The sequence below is a fragment of the Corvus brachyrhynchos genome, unplaced genomic scaffold (assembly GCF_000691975.1).
Source record: "Corvus brachyrhynchos isolate BGI_N302 unplaced genomic scaffold, ASM69197v1 scaffold103, whole genome shotgun sequence".
In the NCBI taxonomy this organism is placed as follows: Eukaryota; Metazoa; Chordata; class Aves; order Passeriformes; family Corvidae; genus Corvus; species Corvus brachyrhynchos.
Window position 1 is genome coordinate 2,823,235 of NW_008237436.1, and position 13,985 is coordinate 2,837,219.

The 13,985-nt window shown below is 35.6% G+C and overlaps 1 protein-coding gene across 9 annotated transcripts in view; it reads right to left on the reverse strand.

Annotated features, from left to right (window-relative positions):
* NBEA (neurobeachin) overlaps positions 1 to 13,985 on the reverse strand; it is a 388,857-nt gene that overhangs the window by 171,551 nt on the left and 203,321 nt on the right. For all 9 annotated transcript variants that reach the window (XM_017731325.1, XM_017731319.1, XM_017731324.1 and 6 more), the window contains one exon: positions 12,896 to 13,020. In XM_017731325.1, coding sequence (XP_017586814.1) covers positions 12,896 to 13,020 — 125 coding nt within the window. The remainder of the gene's footprint in view (positions 1 to 12,895; positions 13,021 to 13,985) is intronic.

Genomic DNA, 13,985 nt, shown 5'->3' on the forward strand with positions numbered 1-13,985 from the left:
GTTATTGCTCAGTGGAAAGGACATCAAGGACACTTGCAAGTAAGAGAATTGGATCAATATTAACGCGATTTTCATTTCATGCTTCCCCAACTCCAGTAAGCTGACAATATACTCTGATTATGTGAGCTGCCTCTGAGTAACACAGAAAAGGTTATTAGAGCAAGAGGTGGAAATGGAATGCACTTTTTATATTGACAGGTCTGCTAATAGAGTGTACTGATTTTCAAAGCCATGCAATGTGTTTTCACAATTTGGTTTTGACAGCAAAAAGGAATTTCACTTATCCTTAATTCAAAATATTCACATGTAAGCAAAGGTTCCTTAAGACAGGCCACTGAAAAGGGTACCCAAACTATTCCAATAGAAAAATTTAATTAATAAGCCAAGCAACAAAAGGTGATTGAATTTCAATATGTATGATATGATAATGAAATAATGAAATAAATTTGCTAAAGAAGGCACTCTATGCTTTTGACATAGCGTCTGATAAAACCTTTTTAAGATGACATAAAAGTGAAAAATATGTCTATGTCACGTCTTAACATTCCGGCCTGGATTATGTCTGGAAAGTTTTAGAGTAGTTCCTAAGCACACATTCTCCAGGAAAAAACATATTCTGACTATCTGCTTGCAGACCCTAAAGCCAGGATCAGTGTTGTCAGACTTCTAAACTGGCACACTCCATACTGAGGAATTGCATCAGACATAAGCTGGCCTTCATTTTGCTTCCTGTTCACAAGAAAAAAATTCTAATTGAAAAGGCTAGCAATGATAAAGCCCTGGAAAGAAATGAAATGCTCTTTGGAAATACAAACACTTGATAATGTAGTGACATGTAAGAAATGGCATGGCATTTCATGAAATTCCATGAAAAAAAAGCGGCAACCCTCTCTATGATGGGGGTTTGGAACAACGTTATCTTTAAGATCCCTTTCTACTCAAGCCATTCTGTGATTCTATGAAATGTGATCTTACCTCCCAAACTGTTAATTTCCACCAAACATAATAATAAAAAATAAAAATAAAAATAGAAATAATGATAATAATATTAATAATAATAAACACCAAACCAGGGTATTCTACCCCAGCATTTCTAACCCTTACCTAACATTTAAGAATTAGAGTCTCCGAACCATGGGACTGGTCCAAACCTAAATAGTTTTAAAAAGAAAATGCATACTACACATCTGCAATTTTTAGAATTCTCCCTTTCTGTGACCATGAGTGATGATGTCTTTACTAGAAGGCAATTTTGCCCCTCATCACTTAAATTTTGGTCTCAGATCCAAAAGCATTGGCTCTTTGGAAACAGCCATTGTACACAGACATAATAGGACAGCTAAAAAGTTCATTTTTTAGTGCAGGTAATGAAGGTGTAGGAAGTAAGTTTAAAGTTTTTTTTATAGTAGCTATTGTAATTCCAGTAGTTATGTAACCATTTTAATTTCTATCAAGACTACTTATTTACAGAAGACAGCCTCAACAGCTCATGATCAGTGCTTTGAGAGACCCATTTGCCAACACATCTGAAATTACTTTATCTTTCTGGAATGGCAATCTTTTCAAGTGAAACTCTTCTCTTCTGAGACACACAGAAGAACCATCTTAGGCAGTCTTTACACAGACAAAATCTCCTAAACGTGACATAATGTCACCTAACATAAAGTTTCTTAAAAGGACTGTCAATGTTATATATAAATAATAAATTTGTCAATATAAAAATGTCATTAGAACATCTAGATTTACTTTCTAGATTTACTTTGTGCAGCCTTTTGCTGTACAGTTCCTACTGGTTCAGTGTGCTGCACTGTGGTTTTTATCTGTACAAATTCAATTTTATCCTCAAGTAGATCACCACATCTTCAGAACTGGTTTACATATTTTCATGTCAGCAGCTAAAGTAACTGGTGAGAAGAATTGCTTCTATTTCAGCATAGATCAATGCCTATAGGAACACCAGACAAAGGGCAGGACCCACAGGATATGCTTCATCATGGCTCTAACATTGGGATATTTGTGTTTAAATCCTAGAGCTGCTAAGGGACTACACTCTAGTAGCAGCAGAAAGCACTTCTGTTTGGGCCAGGCTTTTGTAAATACATAAGCTCCTCCAAGCTAGAAATTATCTAGCAATAGTAGTTACCTATCAAAGTTATCTACCCAGATAGCAATTTTTTATCAAATGAAAATCAAAGCTTTGCTACTTCCTTGATTTGGAACAGAATTTTACTCTACACTTTTTGTGTTTGTTTGTTGTTTTTTTTATTTTTTCAGAATTACCACTTATTTTAAAATTTTTATTTTAAACAAAAATATCCGCAGTTATAGAACATCTTTTTTCATGCAAACCAGCAGATGAAAAGTGGAAGAGTACACAAGACATCAGAGATAAAGCAGATTCTGAGGGTCTATCACTAAAACGGCTCAATGAGGTAATTGAAATGGGTGAACAGCAATCACTGTCCCAGGTAGAAGGCCTGAGTGTGTATTAAGGAGAGCTAACCCACAAAAATCTTAGCATCAGTAAGCAGTAAAGAAAAAAGGAGACAAGTATTTTATTTCACCTTCCATTAAGCTGCCATGTGGGGTTTGTGACTTCTTTCATTCTGCTTCACAAATATTACAAGAAACCACAAATCTTGCATGCAACTGCAGAGATACTTGCAAAATTTCTATGCTTATGTTAAATTTGAGAGCACTAGCAACATTATTTTCCATTTAGATGAGAGCTGAGATGCTATTTAGACAATGTGATCAGCTTTTTAAGGGCATAGGATTGAATGATTCGTGCTATACAGCAAAAGAGACACTAGAAAACCACTTTTTTGAGTATTATGCACAGTTCTTTCAGCTGTGAAAGTATATCTATTGTAGATGGTGTTCAGGGTGTTACACAAGCACATTAGGAGATGTACTCTTTAGGCACACTGTAAGGATAAGAAAAAAGTCATGTCATGATGTAATGCACATGATATGAAAAAGAAAATTAAACAACTGGAAACATGCATAAGATACTGGCTGATAGAATTCTTAACATGGGGTTTTCCTTATCATGCTGGTTAGTAGTGTATTCGAGAACTTTTCCATAAAATGTATTTGATACAGTTCTTTCACAAGGTGCTTCCTCATCCCTGCCTGTAACTTGCATCACACTGAAACTCACAAGAAAATCCAGTTTATTTCGTTACACTGGTACTTTTTGTGTGTATTTCTTAGTTAACACTATAAAATAATGAAACACACAAAATAATTGGCATTGAAGAATTCCTCTGCTTGTAAGGATATGGAATAGCCATTGCACATATACTTAAATCTTCGTTTCTTGTATACAAATCTTATTCTTTACATAAAGTGTCTACAAGAATTCTCATGTGATATAATAGAAATAGATTTTATGTGATAAATGTTAAGTATTGCAATGTAAAAACATGAGTAAAAATACTTAGGCATCTTAAAATATATATTGTCTCTGAAAGTGAATTCCTTTATTTTCAAAACCTATACATACCCGTTTCCTTTTCTGGAAAGACAGGGAATCACCTATACTGAAGAGATTCCCATAATCTTCTTCTGTTGATTTAACCCTTGCAGGTAGCCCAGAGGCTCACAAAAACCTGAGCCCATTGCCTGAAAGCCTGTCATGTCTCCTATTGACTGTCAGAAGGAGCGTGACAGTAAAATCTTTTTAAATCCACGGTATGATCTCCTAATTATAGGCTGCAAAGGTTGGAGCACTGTTGAAATAATGTCCCTCCATTCCAGCCATGTGCTTGGCATGCTGTCCTAGCCAAGTCTTCAGAAAACACAAATGATATATATTTCCACTTACATACAAAGTGGAGAATGGAATCCTGCAGTGAAGAAGATATCAAGAATAAGAAGAGTGGAGAAAATTTAGAAAAGGAATATTTTGTGGTTTTAACTATGGCCAAAGAAGATTATTTTAAAGTGCTGTTACTCCTTAATACAGAGTTTTAAAGCACAGAAAATAGGAGATTAGAAAAGCACGTGTTAAAACCTGAGTCCCAAGACCTACATTCACTCAGCTTTGAAGGACTCTGAAGGACTATTATTAGACTTTCACTGACAGAATATTCTTCTGAAATGTTTCTGTGAGATTCACTGAATATTCATGGGTCAAGAACTTCTATTTCTTTGTCAAATAGGTATAGAAATGAATAAACAGAACAAATACATTGTTCACAAGGGTTTGAAAACATTTCCCATCATAGCAATTTACTGGGTTTAGTAAATAATTTACTTTCATTTGGCAGAACAGACAGATATTGTGCATTCTTTCTACACGAAAATTTAACTGTAGAAGGGAGAAAAATGCAGCTAGAATTCTAAGACTGACAATGGTTGCAATTTTCAGATCTTAGGAATGGTTTAGCAGGCCAATTTCATTACTTCAAAAACATTCTGGGGTCATATACTTTCAGATGAAGAAAGAGGTAGTTATGTTAACTGCTGGTAAAAAGTCAGCAAGTTCTGCAGTGAAGTCTATTAGCTCAGACCTATAACAGCAGCTAAAACCCAGGTCATGCCAGATAACCTAAAGATCTCAGAGGAAAGGCATTTGAAACCCAGCATGGAGGTTTTGAGAGAAAAGTTTTCATATCCTACTTAGCTCTGTGAAAAACTTGAATTTGAGTCAAGAGAGAGATTCCGACATTCAAGAGTTGAGGAAATAATTAGAAAAAAATGACTGCACCTAAACCATTATAAAGCTGCAATAAAAATTCCTATGCTAGAAATAACATACAACAGGCAGAAGATATTTAGACTGCAAAGTACTGATAGGATGCAATTGCAACTCATTTCCATGACCTAGTCAGAGACCAGAAACTCAGACACTGAGTGCTCAGTACAACTCAACACAGCAGTGTTCAGTACTGTACCTAAGCAAATTCCATTACCATTTACATCTAGAAGGTGCCTTTCATTACATTACAGGGCTATAAGAAAAAGGATCACCATAACAGTAGATATATTTAATGAGAACATATTTATGATTGGGGGAGTGGGGTGGCAAATGTTATAAAGAAGACCAAGTTAAATCTAGTATTTTAGATTAGATTATTATCACTATTAAGATTTTGCTTTGCAGATCCTTCTATTAGTACCTAACGTAAGCTTTTTTCTAGACTTTCTTTAGACAAAACTGTGTCTTGCAATTACCATATAAAATATTAAGAGGATGTAATTATCATGTAATATTGTCCCTAAAATCCTGTGAGGATGAAATATTTGGAAGTTTATTTGGAGAAGCAGTGGATGGCACTGTTGGGCTACAATTATAAGGCCATAGATGGAAATCTTAAATTGTTGTGCTTAAAAAAAAGACAGATTATTGTGACTCCTTCAGGCACACGGTTCAGATATAAACTCATTCAGAGTACACCAGAGATTTCACAATCAATGTGGAAGTTAGTTCATGTACTGAAAGGAAGTTTTGTAATAGGAGAAGTATCATTTTAGGTGCTTCAATTGAAGCAGAAATGTTCACATGCTTGTCTCACATGGCAGCATGACGCCATTAAGACTGAAGAGCAAAGAGGACTTGGCACATAGAAGCATTGGTATGGGTTAATTTAATGACTGTATATATGTTCAAAAATGCTCACCACTGAACATCGTGTATGTGTGTTTTTCTGCCCATAAAGTCAGTTCTATTTCTTAAAACTGCTTACAATTAATGGTCATCTTGTGTTTACTTACAGACTAAAATTAAGTGTGCATGAATGGGGTGAGGGAACAAGGTTTCTTTTTTGTAAAGGGCTTTCGTTCTTCAGTTGCTCTTATGTATTCTTACTTAAGGCATTACTTAAAAAATACCACTTTGGGAAATTATCTTAGATAAGGATCACACTCTATTTTCCCAGAGCAACATATTTTACTATATTGTGGGGGTGTGTGTGACTTATTTTCAGGATAGTGTGTTAACTAAGGGGGAAAAAAAAGACAAAAATATTGTCCTGGTGTATGCAGCCACAAAAAACTCAATTTCAGTAGTAATAACTATTATACTGAACATGAGTAAATTGATATTAGAAGCATTTTATACCTGCTCCCATCTTCATTAATGATGAGGCAAAGTTCCCTCAGCAAGTTTGCACATGACAAGAAACTGGGAGGAGTGACTGATATGCCAGAGGGACCTCAGCAGACTGGAGAAGTGGGCTGACAGGAACCTCATGAAGTTCAACAAGAAGTGCTAAGTCCTGCTTCTGGGGAGGAACAAGCCCAAGGACATGCTGAGAGTCACCCAGCTGGAAAGCAGCTCTGCGAAAATGGAGCTGGGGCTCCTGAGGGACACCAGGCTGAACATGAGCTGGCAGTGTGCCCTTGCAGCAATGCGGTGACACTGTTTGTGCCATAATTATGCCTCTCCTGGTGGGAGAGATCTTTGAAGTCCTTGCTAGGAGTTCCAGAGACAAGTGGGACTCTCAGCCTTCGCTGCTTCTAGATAGTTGTTTATTAAGTCTTATCAGAGAAAAAGAGTCACTAGCGTGATCCAGACATAGCACAAAGCAGAGAAGGCAGGAGAAAGCCCCATTATCAAGATTAAACGGCCCTTTTAAAGGTAAATCAACCAATGGTTACTAAAAATGTACATTATTTTTACTTTTCTACCAATTATTTAGTAATACAGCCAGGAACTGCGGAATTCTTTGTCCAATCATCCCAAACTACTTTTGCTGCAGAATATGGAGTAGTCAAAGAAGAAGGTTTGGAGAACAACAGCAATCCTCCATTTTGATGTTTTTTGTTTTTATCTATTTATTACATTAACAAACCCAAAACCTCTAAATTTTTCACCCTGTGACAATCTTACATAGTTGTCTATCACCTAATTTACATGTGTTTCTAGTTCTTCTCTAAGAGTAGGCAGTTTTTTCCACGGACAGAGGTCAAAAGCTGTGTTGTTCAGGGGGGTAAAATTCTTCAAAACAGGCAGAGAAATATTCTCTGCACTTTGGGTTCACACAATGGGGAATGTTATCCTGGTCTGCATGAGGCAGAGTATTGCCAGTAGATTGGGGAAGGTAATCCTTCTCCTCTGCTAAGCCTTGGTGAGGTCACACCTGGATTTCTGCATCCAGTTCTGGGCTCCCCAGTAGAAGAGAGACAAAGATATTCTTTTACATTTACTACTAAATCGATCCAGATATTCTGTAGATAGTCTTTCTTTGTCTTGAGGAGAGAAGACTCAAGGGGGCCACATAGTTGTGTATAAATACTTTTTGGTTTTCAGTATTTCCAAGGATGGAGACCACACAACATCTCTGGACAATCTGTCCATTGTTTGACCACCACGACAGTAAAAACTAGTTTGTTCCTGTTGCCTTTTATCCTGTTACTGGCAACCAGAAGATGTCTGGATCATTTTAGAAGTAAAAGTAAATGTAAAAGAGCCAAACAAAAGGATCTATAAAACTCAACCTTGACAACAAAACTATTCATACAGATATAAAAAAGCAATATTTCATAGACAAAAGTGAAAGCATAATTTGATCTTTAATCTCTCACATGGTACATATGCAATGCTTTCACTGTCGATACACCTAGGAAAGTAACTGGGTTTTATGCCCCTAGTTGGCCTGCTAGCAAAACTCTGATAAGTAATGATTCACTATCAGTTGTCTTCAACTTGCTTTCAGTTTTGAATCAGTTACTGAAAAAAATACGTTTTCTTACGGTTGGTTCGGAAATCAGTGTTGTTGAAACTGTTCCGGAAACACACAGGGCATTTTCAACATGCACAGAAAAAAAGATAAGGTATAGGATAATGACATCTGAGAACTTTATGAAGCTGAGAAAAAGGTAAATCAACTCTTTTAGATATATATGATTTATACAGTAACTTTGACAGGCAGTCTTGAATTTGTTGCAAAAATGATAGTATTTTCACCAACAAAAGACACCTTTACGTTTTTAGCAATGTCATTAGTGTCAACAACCTAACATATCAAAGTATAGAACCTGAAATGTGGGATGGAAATGAAGAGTAGCTTTTAGGTGCACATTCAGACTTCCTAGAATAAGGCACTGATTTTACAGCAAAGCTTCTGGACAGAGATGATGAAATTGAGCATCTCCAGTTCATGGGACATTCTGATTTCTTCAAATGTCTTATCAATTGAAAAGGTCAGGTAAGTTTGTTTGCAAAACACTGGCCTATCTTTCTAGAACATTTGGTGCGTACATTCTTACCAATTTCTCTGGACACACCTCCCTCTATCTTGTTCTAAAACTGTCTGCAGAAGGCAGGGAGCCCAGCAGTTCATGAGATGGAACTCAGGAGCTGTGGAAATCAACTGCTTTGGACTTTTCAGCACTGTGGGGTTGCTCTAGAGCTAGAGTTTCTGAAATTTCATCTTGGGGTATTTCTCTAACATTGAGGACCCTGAAAGAATTGAATCTTCCTTTAGGGTCTCTGAGACAACCAGATGCCCCATTCTGAAGACAGTCCCTTGTTTGAGAATGAGTTCTCATGGATTTCAGACCCTCATTTTCATAGCAGGAACCCACACAGCCTTGCTTCTACAGCAGTGCTTGCTTGAAGCTAAATACTCTGGTCCTTCAGCAGCCTGAAGGAGTCCTTCTTGCCATTCTCTGAAGGTCCATCAAAATTCATCTGCTCTCATGAAAACAGATTTCAGATTAGATCATTCCAGATTTCCAAACCTGATGCTTCTAAAGTGTGTTTGTGTAATGAAAATTTATTTCTAGTGATGAGCAAACACAGTATTTGGTGAAACTTAGAGCACTAATGACAAGTGCCAGAAGGAGCCATACACAGCCTGCTTCAGCTAGAACTGCCCTTGAAGCAAGGTTGCTAATTAGATATCCACACATATGCAAGTTCAAAAGCCATATGCGGCTGTATCGCACATTTAAGACATATCTGTGGCTTTGTTTCAAAACCTGAACATATTACATTATGAAGGTATTTTTCTTTTTTTTTCTTTTTCTTTTCTTTTTCATTCTAAGCATTTAGGAACTGTCACACTAATCAGCTTAGCAGGCTAAATATTCTTGAGCATATACCCTAGATATATTTGACCAGCTTACACACACATATGTTTAGAATGTGGGCACTGAGTTCATGCTCATTTACTCCAGTGTAGACTAGAAAATGTGGCCTTTCTTGTACTCCCTCTATGTACAAGTTGTTTGTGGGCCACAGTTTTTAAAGGCTGAAGGACCAAATCTTAATAAAGTAACTGTTTTATTCTTAAGTTGACCTTTGTGGACCAGTATTCTGTCTCACTAGCAGGGTGGTATAGTAGTGTCTTATCTATGCTAATCTCCAATGACTGTAAACTGCTAAGGTGATTAACTAGAAGAGACAGTTCTTTCACCACATGTACAGAATCTCTGTGAATTGGGTCATATCTGCATATTTCACGTATCTATCATAGTAGAATTTGGAGAAGAAAAGTAGGGTGTATAATCATTTATATAATCTTTTCTTTCTTCTTTCTTTCTTTTCAGTAACAATTTACTTATTTACATTGAAATTCCATCTAAACTTAGAATAAGAACTGTTTAAGTTATTGACATTATAAAATTAAAACTCTACTGAAAGTTCCAGGCAATTCAAATTCTATTACAGCTTGCACTTCAATACTGCAGTAAGTAGCATCCCTCCAACTACACAAAAGGGAGAAATGAACCTGTATTTTGAATCAAGTAAGAATTTAACTAAAACAAAAGGGCACAGCAGATACAATGCTGAACTAATTATGTTTGCATTTTAAATCTGGATATGAAAGTAATTTTAACAGATTACAAACAAATCCAGTGCCTAATATCAAAATCTTAGAAATGGAGGAGACTAACCAGAAGGAAAAATTCTCTAGACAATCTCCTGTAAATGCTGCTAGGACTGAGATGCAGTCTCAAAGGACAGCTAAGTATATAGCCATAGGAATATGTCATAGTTTTTCACACAGTTTTATATTAGCATAAAAATATGTTATAATTTCCCATTGCAATATTTTTTACTTGTCAGGTACTTTGAACATATATTCATATGTACACATATGCACATACACATACATATACGCATGCATATTATACTTTATGAAACATGGAGATCCAAACATGCATACCAGAAGTGACTAACAGACTGTAGTTAAATCTAAACTTCATTGTGGCAGAAATTTTTTGAGAGAATACTTTTTCCCAGTAGTAGATAACATTGAATGTTTCCTACAGGAAGTAGTCACTATTGTCTAAAATTAACACTTCTCTTTTTAGGCCTTCAAGGTAGAATTTAACATCTGCTTTCACTTCTCTAAAACAAACATATAGATCATAGACATAGTTTTCATTTCCAACACTCTTCCTTAATGACTGTAAATATAAATATAATTACAGTATCCATACATCCAACATCAAATATGATTTAATACTAGAGTAGCTGTAAAGCACTTTTTTATCTATCAAGGTTATATCTTGATGGGTGCACAAGCTCAGATAAATCAGGTGTTAAGCTGGCACATCTCCAAGGAATCTGATAATTCTCTCATCTGCAATCCTCAGCATATCTTATTACTTACTGCCAAAGAAATGACTGATTAATTTTGTCATCTTTGCTCTGTGATTTTTGTTCAGCTGAAACTGGCTGCCCTCTTCTGCAATGCCTGATCAGACTTATTTAAGTTGATGCCTTTGATCGTAGACACTGAGGAGCTTGCTGACTTAGGCTTTGACTAAACATTCCTCCATTGCAATATTTATGCACAGAATCCTAAATGATAACGGACAGTCAGTGTAGATAACAAACACTTGTAGGATGTTTCCATTCTTTTACTGATGCTCAAAACAGCTTTACTTGTGCTAGAGGTATCAGTCAAGATGAAAAGTTGAAACAAAAGCCCAAAAAATTTTGCTTTGGTGAATACTTTATTTCTCACAAACAAACTATCTGAGATCAGGAAATAAAATCCTTTGGAAAACTATGCAGTTTGATAGTTTTCTTTAATGCTTTAAATTCTTTCTGTAGTGTGATGTCATGTTCAGTTTTGGAAGCTAGGGGCATTTTACCATCAAACCGTTCCAAACAAAATTATCAAAACAAAGCCAGTAAAAAAACCAACTACAATAAATGTTAAGCCCTTTAGAAAAAAAAAAAATCTGCCTCTAGCTCTTTATTAATCACATTCCAACACCAGAGGCTAGAAGTACATCAAACTGCACCAAATCCTTTTCACATGACAACCTCATAAATTATTCAACTCATTAGTAACATCAAGAGGCATAAAATAACATCAGTGTTAAGGATGTTTTCTTACAGAGAAAGGTCAGCTAAAAGTTTCAGTATTAAAACTGAAAGGTTTAAGCCTCTGAAAAGTAAATACATCTAGATAGAATCCATGAATACTTTAGTGCATGATGGTTTAAAATTCCATGTTAATTTTAATACATATATGAAAAGCTAGAATTTTTTTGAAATTCTGAAAACTTCAGCCTGTTGTTAATTTTTATGTGACCACTAAGTTTGGTGTGCACCATCTGTGTAGACATCTGAGTTTTAATTTTACTGTATGTTGAATGCACTAACAGGTGTTATATACATATAAAGTCCATGGTTTTGGTGATTATTTGCCTTTCAAAAGCAACACGGCAATTAGCAAAGTTTTGTACCTCACTCTCATAATATCTCTATCTTGATCTTTTGAAAGAATGTGGAGAAAATAACCCTTTGTCAAATATGAAATACCCTATACTAATGGGGGAAATGGCTTTCTTAACCCAGCTTAAGGACAGTTTATGACTTGAAGTCTTGCACATGATAGCCTTCACCTTTAAGTAAGGATTAAGTTACACTTGCTAGTATAACTGCACACAGAGATATTAATTCATATGTCTAACCTTGTTTGGATCCCAGATATTTGCCTCAACAACCGCAAAGTTGGTGAAAAGTGTAGGTCATACAGAGTTAGCTTTATATCTATCACATTTGGAACTTTTGGCAACATTAGCCTTTGGTTAAACATCAGATGAAAGGTTCAACTTGCTTTGTGAATGATTACTTCAATTTTTTACTCCTAAATGCTAAAGAACCACAGTATTTTCTTTTCACCATTACAGATAAAAAAAAAAAAAAAAAGAACAGAAACCCATCACAATATTCTTTAAAAAACTCCTGTCTTTGATATGCTAGAGCGGTATCCCAGCTTAAACCTGAGAAATAAATTCACTTTAGATTTTGGTGTATTCAGGTTCAGTCTGCTGTACAGAAGTCGCAAACATATGAACCTTTTATATGTTACAAAGGAATTTGCAAGCATGCTCCTCATTTCTCTTTTATACTGCAGCTACATCTCCATGAAAATCAAACATCATCTAATTCTTCAGTTTCTAAGACTGAAGCTTCTATGTCTTCAGTTTACTATTCAAATCACAAGTTATCCTTAAAAATTATTATTGCTAACAAGTTGTTATGAATTTCATGATTTGCAGAAAAATTACTTTTGGCTGAAATTATGCATACTAGGATAAAATTTCTGATATTTTAAAATTCCTTATTCACAAAATATCTCCAATGGAACTATTATGACACATTAGTTTGATGACCTATTTCATTCAGTCACTCCAGAGAGACAAGTTCAGTTGCTTTTACCAGTGTCTCAAAACTAGCATTTGGGAATGCTAAAGAAGTATAATGTGAATCCCTTCGGGATCAGGGAATTTAACAGCTCACAAGCTCAAGTCTTCTGGTTCATTAAAGTGTAAGAATTGAAAGAATTCTTTTTCTAAGAATATGTTGTCCTAGGAATTCTCAGCACTGTCCTTGAAAAAGAAGGGACATGATTCTCAGGCATTCATGGACATCAAGAAAGCATCATGAGCTATATTTTTAAGCTGAGTTGATACTGACCATATTCCACAGCGGCTTTTAGGAGAGCATCAGCATGAGTAGACCCAAAAGCATTGCGAACAAATCGCCTCCGCCGGCGCAAATCATCTTCCCAGTAATCCAAGCGCCAGAAGTCATGCAGTTGGCTGGAAAATAAAGAACACAAACATCAGCACCTACCACAGCTTGAACTGTATTTACATACATTATAGTATAATTTCACTGCTGCTTTCCCATTTCAGGAATACATTCTTGTAAAAACATGTATCACTAAAACTCACAATATTCTAGCCTTTCTTTACATGCATTTATGTATTATAAACCCCAGCACTGCCTGTCTCAAAATGTTCTGCCTGCTGCTAAAAACATTAATCACACCGAACCCATTAACAAATGCAGCATCAAATTACAAGTATTAATGGCACAGCTTGCTTTCTTTTACAGTGTTTTTAACAAGGCTTGTAAATCATAGAATGGACCTCAGTAGTTTGCAATTTAATGACTATGGTCCCTTAGCAGACTGAACTTAAAAGTATAAAATATTGCCCACTTGAATTTTGTGGAACTATGATTAAACTAATGTGCTGAAATATTCATTGAAATAATTCCCCACTGCCCCTAGCAACCTGAGAAAATTGCAATTTTATTCATTATTAATAACACTGAATTAGAGCAGAAAAAAAGTTCCACCATGTGGTAATTGTCTTGGTAAATTATTATTCCAGCACTAACAGAGTACTAGGATGATTTTATAGCTCCCAGCTAATAAAAGCCATTAACAACCATGGCCATCTTTGTGTTACATTGCCTTTTTACATTCAAAAGAATATTAAACTCCTGTAGAATGATATAAGGCATTGTTAATCTATACTAAAGCCAAAAAGTACATATATATAATCATCTGGTATTCAACTTTGGTTCTAAAGAACTGACCAGCTCCACTTTCAGACAACTTCTTGACCTTATTGGCACAAACCTCCGGCATCTTTTTAATAAGATATTTGGGCAAAGCTGCATTCTAATCCAAAATTTTAAAAGCTTTTTGGATCACTAGGAAGAACCCAAAATGTTTGTGGATGCATCCTTGTCACCAAAATCATAATTGGACACA